Source organism: Eleutherodactylus coqui, chromosome 1, assembly GCF_035609145.1.
Source record: "Eleutherodactylus coqui strain aEleCoq1 chromosome 1, aEleCoq1.hap1, whole genome shotgun sequence".
Classification (NCBI taxonomy): Eukaryota; Metazoa; Chordata; class Amphibia; order Anura; family Eleutherodactylidae; genus Eleutherodactylus; species Eleutherodactylus coqui.
Window position 1 is genome coordinate 278,738,941 of NC_089837.1, and position 12,327 is coordinate 278,751,267.

Sequence of the window (12,327 nt, forward strand, 5' to 3'; positions counted from 1 at the left end):
ACTGAGAAGCTGGCAGGGGTAGTGAACTTCACTGTATAATTTGCATACAATACAGCTTAATCGTACGTGCAGAAGAGGCACAGCTTATTGAGGATCGGTCAGGGAGGAAAAACACAGGATGAAATCAGGCCTACAGTCTCAGTTATCTGCAGTTCTCCACTCCTGGACACACACACTCTCCAGGATTCTGAATTAGTCTGGAGGAGAGACACAACACTCCACTGACACTCAGTCAGAACTCTTGAAGAAGACTTTACACAAGGGACTCCTCCTTTCTCTCCTCAGAGGTGTCTCCTGGCATAGAAGGACTCAGGGTACCTTTCCTCTTCTTCCATCACTTCACCAGATGAGAGTTAAAGGTACCCCCATGTGGCCGGCACACCTACTCCACTCTCAACCGTAAGGTAATGAAAGAGATTCTCCCCCCTCTTGCTCACAATCACTCATACTTATAGAAGGGGAGACATCAAGTGACTAGACAGATTTTGATACTTTTCCAGACATATCCCAGCCATTTTCAGACATTATCCTCTGGCATGCTGCAGCTGTGCAATACACATAACAGCAGAGAAGAGACATGACATGTATGACACTTATGGAGGTGCCAGAAATAGGTGTTTCAGGCCACTATGACTTTGAAGGAGACTGAAGTTTTACAATGTACATATAGATAGATTATTTTTAATGAATTAATTCCTGTTTCTTTTTGGTACCACCTACATCTGTGGTGTGTGTTTGGGATATGTTAATGAAATCCCATAGGATGACTATCTTAAATTGGCTCGTATTTTATAGTAGGCCAGGAAACTGATAGTGGCTCATTGGCTGCATTCTACTGCTCCCTCTATACAGGAGGTCTTCGATAGAATTGATGACATAACTAAATAGAAAAAGTGTCTATATATGAAACGGAAGGCTCTTTCTAAATTTGATAATATGTGGGGTGTAAGGAGGAGTCTTCATGGAATGTCCCCAATGTTTGACATGATACCTGTTCCCGTCATTGTTCTTTACTGTGTTATATAATTTAGGAACTCCATTGTTATTGATACTTATTGTTATTGTACTGTTATTGTACTGTGCAAGAACGCTTTTCACATTTTAAATTCATCAAATGCATGCATCTGCCTTTAATTATGATTGTAATATAAAGTGGACCGGAAGAGCATCAAGGCGGATTTTGTATTTCTGTAAATTCATGATTCTTTTCTTAGTTTTCTTAGTGTTTTTCTATATATAATTGCATGAGAAAACTGTTTAATAAAAATTGCAGCTCATCATTATTTTTTTTATTATGCAGTTCAGTATATCGTTTTTTTAAAGGTTTTCTTTTCCACCCTTTTTTTTTCTTTTAAAGATTTTTTTTTTCTGTCGCTGCATTCAAAGACCCCTAACAACATTTTTTATTTTCAGTCAACAAGTGACTAGGGTTTTCAGAACCATTCCCCTAGTGCTGTTAATTTATTTTTTTTACAGGTCGTGTTGTACTTTTTAATTTGCTGATCCATATAACGTTATTGCATTCTATTCTATTTTTTGTAATATGAGATAAGCAAAATTAGATATTTTCACCATGATTTTAATATTTTTCTTTTTATGGCGTGCGCCTTGTGGGTTAAATTATGCAGAATTGTTTTACTTGTTACTTTATTTGTGATGATTCTTTTTTGTGTGGGCATTGACTTTTTTCCATATTAAGAAGGAAAAGGTGGGATATGTGGCAACTTGGGGTTACTTGTCCGGAATCTCTTGCTTACTTTTCCCTGTCCAGGGGTGGCAGCACTGCAATGATGTCCAGAAAACACAGGGTAAAGTCTAAATGCTGGTTCCTCCAGCATTTATTTCAGCATAGCAACATATTCAGTATACATACATTCCAGTATGTCATATGCAACTTCACACTGTTGTCTGTCACAGTGCACACAGCAATGCATACCGCTTCTTCCCTTAAGTACTTCTGGCGTTGTCCAGGCATGCAACACGCTTCCTCCAACATGTGACTTTATAGTCACACTCAGCTCTTGGAGAAGTTTTCTGCACAATTTTCTTGAAGTCTTTTCACACTCTGCAGAGGATACATTCATTTCATTCTCAACCAGTTCCTTCAGCCGCTGTTGATATATTTCTGATCAGTTGATGAACGGCCCAAGAACCCTTCAATGGCCTCTTTCTCACCTTCCCTATGTATGTTCAGGAACTCTTACTGTGTCTTCAGGCCATGTTCACACTTATTCGTTGAGATTGCGTCTTGCACAGCTTCTGTGTTCGCTATACAGAGAACTGTTCCCCTCTGAATGGTCTCCACATATGAGATACGCTAACACTCTCCCAGTTACTTCATCTTCCTCTAGTTGTGCTGTGCTGGATTCTAACCATCCCTTTTCCTCCACAACTAGAGCATCTTTACTACTGCCACTTGCAGTTTCACCAGTGAGTTCATCTCTTTCCTGTTGAGCTGGTCTTCTGGCACATTCTGCCGCTGCAAGCTCTTCCTGCAAACGGGTCATCTCTACTTCCATCTGCTGGTTGGCCACCATCAGGTCTGTCAGTTTCCTATGCAACCCCTTGACTTCGGCCTCTTTACACTTCATTAAACTCCGAGACTCTGCAAACTGTTCACTTGCTTCTTGCCAGGTCTCTTTTAACTGCTTCTGCTGCCGCCTTTCCTGCTCTAGAAGACGACATACTTCATGTAACTCTCTCTTTAACTCTTCAGTGTCAGAAAGTTTCTCCTTCAATACCCCAATCTCCATTTCCTTTTTCTGCATTGCATCTGTGAATGTCTCACTCAATGTTCTGGATTCTTCTAGAACAGTGTTCCCCAACTCCAGTCCTCAGGGACCACCAACAGGTCATGTTTTCAGGATTTCCTCTGTATTGCAGAGGTGATGTAATTATTGTCAGTGCCTCAGACATTGCCACAGGTGTTCTTACTATAGGATATCCTGAAAACATGACCTGTTGGGGACCCCTGTTCTAGAACATGGTCTCTATCCTTTTGCAAAGAACACATACTCTGAGTAAAGGCTGCAGCCTTTCTTGATGTTGATTTAATTTGCCTTGCGAGTCAGCAATAGACCCCTTAAGGCATTTGTTTTCTTGTTGTAGAACATGTATGTCCTGCTGCAAATTCACAATTTGTTTCATCTGCTTCTGTTTCAGCTCCTGGACTTGAGCTTCATGTATTTTAGCTGCCTCATATAAGCTCTCGTGAAGCTTGGATACCTCATCCTGCCATTGGTTTTTCACTTTATCTTCGGCTTCCTGTCTAGCGTTCTCAGACACTGCCACCATAGCTTTGACGTTCTCCATCTTTGCTTGTACCTGTGACAGCTGGAGTTTCACCTGAGCTATGTCTCCTTGCAATGCTTGGACGATCGCATGCTGTCCCTTGAAGTCCTCTCACTTTCTCTCAAGTTCATCCTGAAGCCTCTCTTGCTTCTGTTCCTCCATGTTCAGTCTTGAACACAACTGCTGCACTTCTTGCTCATGACTACTTTTCAGCAGCGCAACTTCAGCTTCCCATTGTTGCTTTAGCCCAGCAGTCTGCTCCTTCCAGGTTTTTCTGGAAACCTCCATACGTTTCTGCCATAGCGCATTCACACGAACAACCTCTTGTCCTAAGCGACTGTTTTTATCATTCAATTCTTCTTCCAACAAGCTGATACGTTCTCTTGCATTTGCTTCCACCATGTTGGATTCCTGTTTCTCTACTAATAACTCCTGACCCTACTAATAACTACACTGACCCTTCAATAACGCAATTTCATTTCTAGCAGCAGAAAGTAACTTTTCTTCTTCCTGCAGCTGCACGGAAGTATCAGAACCTGAGGGGTTAATCGCTTTAACTCTAGGTGTGCCACACAGCACCTTTTCATGGTTATTAGCTAGTCTAACCATGCCTGAGCAATCCCGCACATATGCATTTCTACTAGACATGTGTTCATATTGTGCAGATTTCCCTGCTCCAACCTGCAACAAAGACATATTATGTACTTCATACAACTTTGCATTATTATGTTTTCCCCTATTATGCAAGAAAACCACATTATCAGAATGTTCCAGTCCAATTGGCCCCATTTCATCAATCCTCGGAGTGCTCTCCCCACTCCCCCGAGTTGATGTGTGGCACTGCAGCTGCTCCTCTGGGCACACAGGTGACAGTCCTTGAGTACTGATCACACCTGCAGTTTTTGTATGAAACTGCAGCAGATCCTTTCCCTCCCATAGCTGAAAAAAAATGGGGAAAGTCCGTGCCCAACACAAACTGCACTTGCACACTCTCACATTTAGTCAAGTCCCATGCCACATGGAGTCTCAAAGGTTAGACTCACCACTTTGTCAGTCTCTGGACTGCAATGTTGGAATGGCAAGATGTCTGGCATAACTGCTGAACTTTCATGCTGTGGATCCAATTCCACCAACAGTGGGATGACACCCACTACTAGCTGGCAGGTTCTCACCTCCACTTGCACTGGCCTCCTGGCCACTGAATTCTCTGGTGCACAACCGTCCATATGGTCGCACCTCAAGACACAGTCCATCTTTCTCCTGGCAATCGCCTCCTGCTGTCTACATCTTTTGCCCATGGCAACCACAGACTTTGGACTCCTGGCCCTTTAAACTTCAGCCTGTTGGCTCTTTAGCTGCACACACAGGACTTTATTTTTAATGGACATCACCGGTGTAAAGTGGCAAGTTGGGGTTACTTGCCCGGGATCTCTTGCTTACTTTTCCCTGCCCATGGGTGGCAGCACCGCAATGATATCCAGAAAACACAGGGTAAAGTCCAAATGCTGGTTCCTCCAGCGTTTATTTCAGCATGGCAACATATTCAATATACATACAGTCCAGCATGTCATATACAACGTCACACTGTTGTCTGTCACAGTACACACAGCAACGTATACCACTTCTTCCAGTGGATATTCCAGGAAAGTGACTTCGCCCCGACAGGTGATGAGCAAGGGGTCGACTACCCCTTGTCCGCTCCGTGCTTCCAGGTCCCTCACAGACCAGCACCAGGTCTACATAGACCTCAGGACTCACAGGCCTCAATGCTCCACCAGCTTCAAGGACACAGAGTTCGTAGGGAGGGGAAATTTAATCTGTGTAGCCGCACTCTTGCAAGTGCAGGTTAATTAAACCAAACACAGTGACTGCGCTCAGATGCCCCTACAGGCCACTCTTGCTACTGCATTGTCACAATATAAAATCTCATAGTTGGATTCCCATGAGTAAGAGAGGGAGCAGTATGCATCAAAATAAAGTGTCTTAATGACCACTAAAAAGGCCTATTAGATTTCACTATGAAATTAATTTTTGCTCCATTTATTCATGTGGGGACTCCTCCACGAGTTATATGCATGCGTTGCCCTCTGGCAGCTATAGGAGTTTGTCTGAGGGAATAGGTATGGCAATGCTTCTGTTACCGTAGTAAACACATATTTATGAATGGGGGGGTTGGTTTTTTTTCTCCTCTCCATGATTCTTCTGCACTAAACAAATCATGGATCAAAAAGTATTTATTTCCAAACTATATAAATATAAAAAGCAGTGTATAATATTACAAATTGATAGGTCAAACCCTCTAAGGCTGGCTTCACACTACTGGATTTTTACTGTAGAAGAGCAATATGATGTCACAGGCATCATATTGTTAGTGGGATGATACACATGATTTGAATACAAGGCTTGAATGATACAACCTTTTTTTTTAATAAAACACAGACCTAATAAAAAGGGAGGAAGTATTGTGTTGTATGTTAGGAAAGCATACTCTCCACTGAGATTCAAGCTTCAGAGCATGGTAGTTCTGTAGAAACTGTTTGGGTAAGAATACAAGGAGAGAACAACAGAAAGGACACCATTGAAGGCCACCTGGACAAGCAGAAGATATGGATGAACTTTCTACCACAGATGGCCAAACTCTTGCTGACCAGAGAAAACAAGGGGATCTGCTATCTTGGACCTAATTCTTACCAACAGGGAGGAAATGGTTGAGGAAGTATGGGTGACTGGTACCTTAGGTTGCAGTGATCATGTTAGCCTTGAATTTTGGAAAACAAGGGGAGGAAGACCTGAGAAAACTCAGACCTCAAGGTTGACTTTCAGAAAGGCAGATTTTAATGGACTCAGAAAGAGGATAGGAAGGATCCAATGGCTGGATGTTCTTGAGAACAGAAATGTCCAAGAAGGTTGAGAAATATTGAGAAATTAATTCTCAAAGCACAATTTTTAACAATCTCTAAAAGAAAGAACAATGGGAAGCATTTAAAAATACTGCGATGGATGACCACAGAACTTACATTCATGCTAAAAAGGAAGAAAATATGTTTATCAAATGGAAAGAAAGGGGAATATCTAGAGAAGAATATAATGCTGTCTGCAGAAACTGCAGGGCAAGTGTCAGAAAAGCTAGAGCTAATAATGAATTGAGGCGTGCAACAGAGGTCAAAAGCAATAACAAAAGGATTTGGGGGGTATGTCAAAAGCAAAGAAAAGTCAAAGATACTATAGGATGTTAACCCTTTCCAATCCAATTTGTATCCTGGTTTTCCTAGGGGGCTTACTCTTTTTCTGCCATTATACAACAGCGCTATATGCTGGCTAAAGCCAGTACTGCATGAGGTGACATGCTGGATAGGCTCCGGCAGCAGAGAGGCTGGCAATAAACAGTAAGAGAACCCCGACGGATGTCTTCCAACATCGGAGCTGTACAGCCTTAAATGATAATGTCTTCATAGGTCAGACAGTGGATTGGAAAGGGTTAACAGAATGAAAATGTATGCATGAGAATGGAGTAATTAACCAGAGCCAGCATAGGTTTGTAACAAACAGACCTAATTTCCTTCTATGACAGAATCACCGACTGGGGTGATCAGGAAAGTGCGAAAGATATAGTATATCTTGACTTTAGTAAAGCATTTGACAAAGTATCTCATACCATACTTATTGAAAAAAATGACCAAATATGGGATTGACAAGGCAACTGTTAGGTGGATTCACAACTGGCTGAGTGATTGTACTCAAAGAGTGGTCATAAATGGCTGCACATCCAATTGGAAGAATGTATCAAATGGGGTACCAGAAGGCTCTGTCCTAGGCCCAGTGTTGTTAAACATTTTTATAAATGATCTGGAAGAGGAAATTGATGGGGAAATTGATCAAATTTGCTGACGACACAAACCTTGGAGGGATAGCTTACACTAGGGAAGAGAGATTATTCAAAAAGATCTAGAAAGCTTGAACAGTAGGCAGCGACTAATAGAATGGTATTTAACAAGGGGAAATGCATAGTCATACAATTGGGCAAGAAAAATAAAAAAGCACATACAGAATGGGAGAAATTGGGCTAAGCAGCAGCACATGTGAAAAAGACTTGGGTATACTATTGTTAAGGACCGCTAGCTCACATTAACCTTTCAAGCCTTGGGTTCCAAATCAATTCGTATCCGGTGCACCACGGAGGCCAAGAACCACACAAAGAGTCGGTTTCTAGTTCTCCTCAGATACGTAGAGACAGCCCCGGCAAGTATATAGCTCACTCTCCTTAAGGCGTACGTACTCTGAATCTTTATTAACTTTTCATAGCGTTTCTCAATACAGGAAAGCAATACGTCATTAGTCACGGCTTTAATCTCATTGGGTTAAAAAATAAAACATTACAGCATAGTGTGAGAATATATATGAAATGTCCTTCAAATGTTAATGTTATCTCGTCCTCCCTTGTGAGTTTGGATGGTCGCAGCATCTTATTAGCACGATTCGTTCTTTTCCCAGAGCTCAGGGCGTGGGAGGGTTTCTTCTGATAACGATTTTTTCAGGCTTGGTTCTCGGAAGAATAAAAACAAATCATTAGACATTGCACCGAATCTCATGCTCTAAAGTTATTTCTGCTTGAATTATTGTTTCACTACGCACAAGCTTATTTACATCTTATAATGCTCCATTTTGTATCTAGCGGCCATTTTGAGACAGATTCTTCCATTTTATGGACCTGTACCTTCTCACTATTATATCAAAGACTGAACATGAGTTAACAATGTGATGCAGCATCCAAAAAGGCAAACACAATTCCGTGATGTATTAGGAGAAGCATAGAGTCTAGATCACGTGAGGTAACTATCCTTCTCTGCTCTTCCTTAGTCAGATCTCATCTGGAATACTGTGTCCAATTCTGGGCACCACAATTAAAAAAAGACATAGGCAAATTACAGCACGTTCAGAGAAGAGCTACCAGGATGTTGAATGGTCTGCAAATCATGTGTTATGAGGAACGGTTAAAGGATCCGGGAATATTTAGCTTGCAAAAAAGGAGGCTGAGAGGAGACTTAATAACTGTCTAATAAATATCTGAAAGGCTGTCACAATGCAGAGGGACCAGCCCTATTCTCATTTGCACAAGGAAAGACTAGAAGCAATGGGATGAAACTGAAAGGAAGGAGATACAGATTAGATATTAGAAAAAACTTTCTGACAGCGAGAGTGATCAATGAGTGGAACAGGTTACCACAGAAGGTGGGGAGTTCTCCTTCAATGGAAGTCTTCAAACAAAGGCTGGACAAATATCTGAGATGATTTAGTGAATCCTGCACTGAGCAGGGGGTTGGATCAGATAACCCTGGAGGTTCCTTTCAACTCTACCATTCTATTATTCTATGAATGCTTTGGCTGGGTGAGAATGTGTGCAAGTGGGTAAGTAACTGGCTCATCAACTCTATGCTATGTCCATGTCCACAAAAATGTTTTGCCACAGGGAATTCCATCTTTTCCTCTCTAATTGAGTGGCAATGAGATCCCATCCTGGCTCTCAGTTTTGTCCTGTTTCCCTGATATAAAGCCCCTCAACAGGGCATTCACTGCACAGGATCAGGTACACAACATTGGATGTGGAACATGTGAATGTCCCAGGGATCTTATAGTCTTGCTGTGCGTTGGGCATCCGTATACAGTCCCCGGTCAGGACAGGTCACGGACATAGCATAGAGCAGATAAGTTATCATACTAAAGGGCAACTTTAAGTCACAGCGTCACAGAAGAATTTGGGAGTATAAATTTATGGCCATGTTTGATACCCTCAAAAATGGAATTAACCTCGGCCTGGGATTCTCGCAGAAGTGGAGAATATGAAAGGTCTGAAGTATGTCAAGAAGTTGTCCTCTTCCCAATCATTTTTGTTTTTTCTAAACTTCATAAAAATTCAGAAATTAATTTGTAAGAATGTTGCCATCCAATAGGTGCTGCTGCATGGCTTTTCCATCTCTTTCTATGTTTGGACCTTAAAGGAGAAATAACAGACATCATAAAACTGTCATATTCCTTAGCTCAGTGGGCTGTTTAAGTATTTCTCTCTTTTCTCAGGTTGTTTAGTGTTATTTTAAGGCTTGAGTGCAAGACAGTTTAACATTTTTGTGTGTGAACATTTATTTAGATTAAGAGGTGTGTCATCTCTACATTTGTATTATATTTGTGCCCCATCCAAACCAGTTTCCACAGTCTGATGAAGGGTCGATAATAACCACCTGAAAGCTTGCTGTAACATCATATCCACAAGATTACTTGGTTTCTCTCACTAAGAAGAGATATGTCACTTCTTTTTTTTCTGCATGCAGATTTAAAATCTGTGCCACATAGACTAAGGCATGGATTTACATTGAAAGTAATGGGATGTCATGGATTCGATATAGAACTGACATGGATTCCATGGCAAAACTCCGGAGTGTGAATGTACCCTAAAGGTGCAAACCTAGCAGACAAGGGGCAGTAATCACTATTATCCTTTTCACAAAATTCTTTAATTGAAATTAAGATGTTCTACATTATTTATTTTTGTATCATTTTAGTTGGAGTTGTGTAGTTTTACTCTGTATTAGGCATATCTAATTTATGTATTATTCTTTTGAAATTTTCAGGTTACACGTCAGTCTCCAAATTCCTATGTTGTGATCATGAACAACTCCTATGTGGAAGTAGATGTGCACAGACTAAGTGATGGTGGTCTTCTCTTATCCTATGATGGAAGCAGCTACACAACATATATTAAAGAAGAAATTGATAGGTACTACGTTGTTTTTCATATGTGTCACCTGTGTCACAAGATAGTCTGCTGTGCCACTCTCCTCCCATCCCTTTCTAGTCTACACTGCAATACTTGTAAAATCCCATTGTACACCAGTGTTCACATACTAACTAACCCCAGAACCTCTACAATTATTTTATGTAGGGTCTTAGTATGTAATGTTAAAAGGTAGAGACACTCAAAAGATCAGCCCATCAAGCACAAATAAGGTGTTAGCATAAAAGTAATCTTTTCAGTTCTAGAGTGTTTCCTTGTCCATGTTGCAGCATCTTCTTATCCTGAAAATTGGTGCATAGTGTAATGTTGCAAGCACTGTGTATATATTCACTACTGTACGTTTATTATCTTTGCTTTGAGATTTTCTCAAAATGTTGCTTCAGTGAGATACTAGAATATCCCACAAGTTTCCATTAGAACATGAAATCAACAGAAATAAAGTTAATCAAAATTTGTACAAATCATCTACTCTAGCGTAGATGCTTGCTTGTGTTATTACATGTGTGTTCATATAGTAACATGGTATAGTAACTTACTTAGGCCTCCTGCACACGAGCGAATTTGCATTGCAAAATCCAGAGCAGGATTTCCGCCTCTGGATTTTGCAGCCCATAGCATGCTATGATGATACCCAATTTCCTGTGCGGAAATCGATTGCGATTTTTCCTCTCACGGGGGAGAAGTCGCAGCATGCTGCGATTTTGCGTGGGCTATGCACAGATGGCTTCCATTGAAGTTAATGGAAGCCGTCCGCCCCGCAGCCATTTTGCAATCATCATTGCAGAATGGTCGCAGCAGCCACGTCCTCCCCATTGTGATGGCGCGGCATCCTCTGTACTGCGCATGCGGCACATAAGCAGCAGAGGAGAAGACAGTGGAGAGGTATGCTGGGGTCACCACCCAGGCGCCGGGTCGAACTCTGCAGCGGGAATCCCGCAAGCGGGGGACGACCCACCCCTGTGCAGGCGGCCCTAGTGTTTAGTAGTTACTTCTCAGTTGCCACAAGTCACAGTAACTGCGCTAATGATGACACCCACGTGCACACCAATTATTACCTGTAGCATGCAGTCATAGAACACTGAAGTCTGAATTCTGTAGGAGTTAAAGTTGAACGTGGCGTGCACAGCTGAGGTGTCTGTGCAGTGTATAAAAGTGTTGCACAAGAGTTTAAGAGAAAATCACCTGCCTAAATACACGGGCAAGAAAAAATTTACCTGACTCTAATACTACTGCATATTCAGATGAAAGAGCAAGGCAATTATCTATGAAGATTAATGGAGACAAGTAATAGAAAATCAGCTTCACTTCACAAGATTTTCTATAAATTTCAAAAACAACAAGAAAAAATAGGGCTGTGTTCACTTGACCTCCACTACAGAGAAAGCAGGGATTTGAAAGGTTTCTTCTGATTTATAGGATAGTGTTTCCATTGGGAGCTATATACAGAATACTGTGTCTTCTAACTACATACATCTTGTTTCTTTGTATTATTTTCGAGTAGTTCTGATACATTTATTTTCTAATAGGTACCGTATCACTATCGGAAATAAAACCTGTGTTTTTGAAAAGGAAAATGATCCTTCAATTCTGCGCTCTCCATCTGCTGGCAAGCTTATTCAGTATGTGGTAGAAGATGGAGGTCATGTCTTTGCAGGGCAGTGCTATGCTGAGATCGAGGTATTGTAGAACAAGAACCATTGCTGTTATCTTTCTAGAAATGGTTAAATATTATAATCACAATATATTTTCGTATTACGCATTTCATATACAGTGATAAGAAAAACTAAGTACACCCTCCTTGAATTCCATAGTTCTATGTATCACGAAGGTCCTAAAATTAGGTAAATTCAACCTTAGATGAACTATGCCACAGTGCAAAATACACTGTCATTACTTATTTAATATAAACTAAGCCAAAAAAGCAGTGTGTGAAAAATGAAGTATCCCCATGAATCAGTAGCTTGTAGAGCTACCTTTAGAAACAATAACTTGAAATAATTGTTTTCTGTGACTTTATCAATCTCATTTTGTTTTATTTCATTGAGGTTTGTGGAGATTTGTTTATGTACAACTCTCTTAACTGAGTTATTGATTTTATATCGTTTTTGGGCTCCCCCCGCATAAAATACTGTGGGGCCACAACATCCGACAAGTGAGGTCACCCAGCCGGTAGGCCTGGTAACATAGTAACATAGTATGTAAGGCTGAATGAAGACAATGTCCATCTAGTCCAGCCTGTCTATCCTCCT

The 12,327-nt window shown here is 41.0% G+C and overlaps 1 protein-coding gene across 1 annotated transcript in view; it reads left to right on the forward strand.

The window, feature by feature from the left end:
* The window catches only part of ACACA (acetyl-CoA carboxylase alpha), an 856,108-nt gene that overhangs the window by 137,387 nt on the left and 706,394 nt on the right, over positions 1-12,327 (forward strand). Inside the window, exons 17-18 of the mRNA XM_066609221.1 lie at positions 9,915-10,060; positions 11,605-11,755. Coding sequence (XP_066465318.1) covers positions 9,915-10,060; positions 11,605-11,755 — 297 coding nt within the window. The remainder of the gene's footprint in view (positions 1-9,914; positions 10,061-11,604; positions 11,756-12,327) is intronic.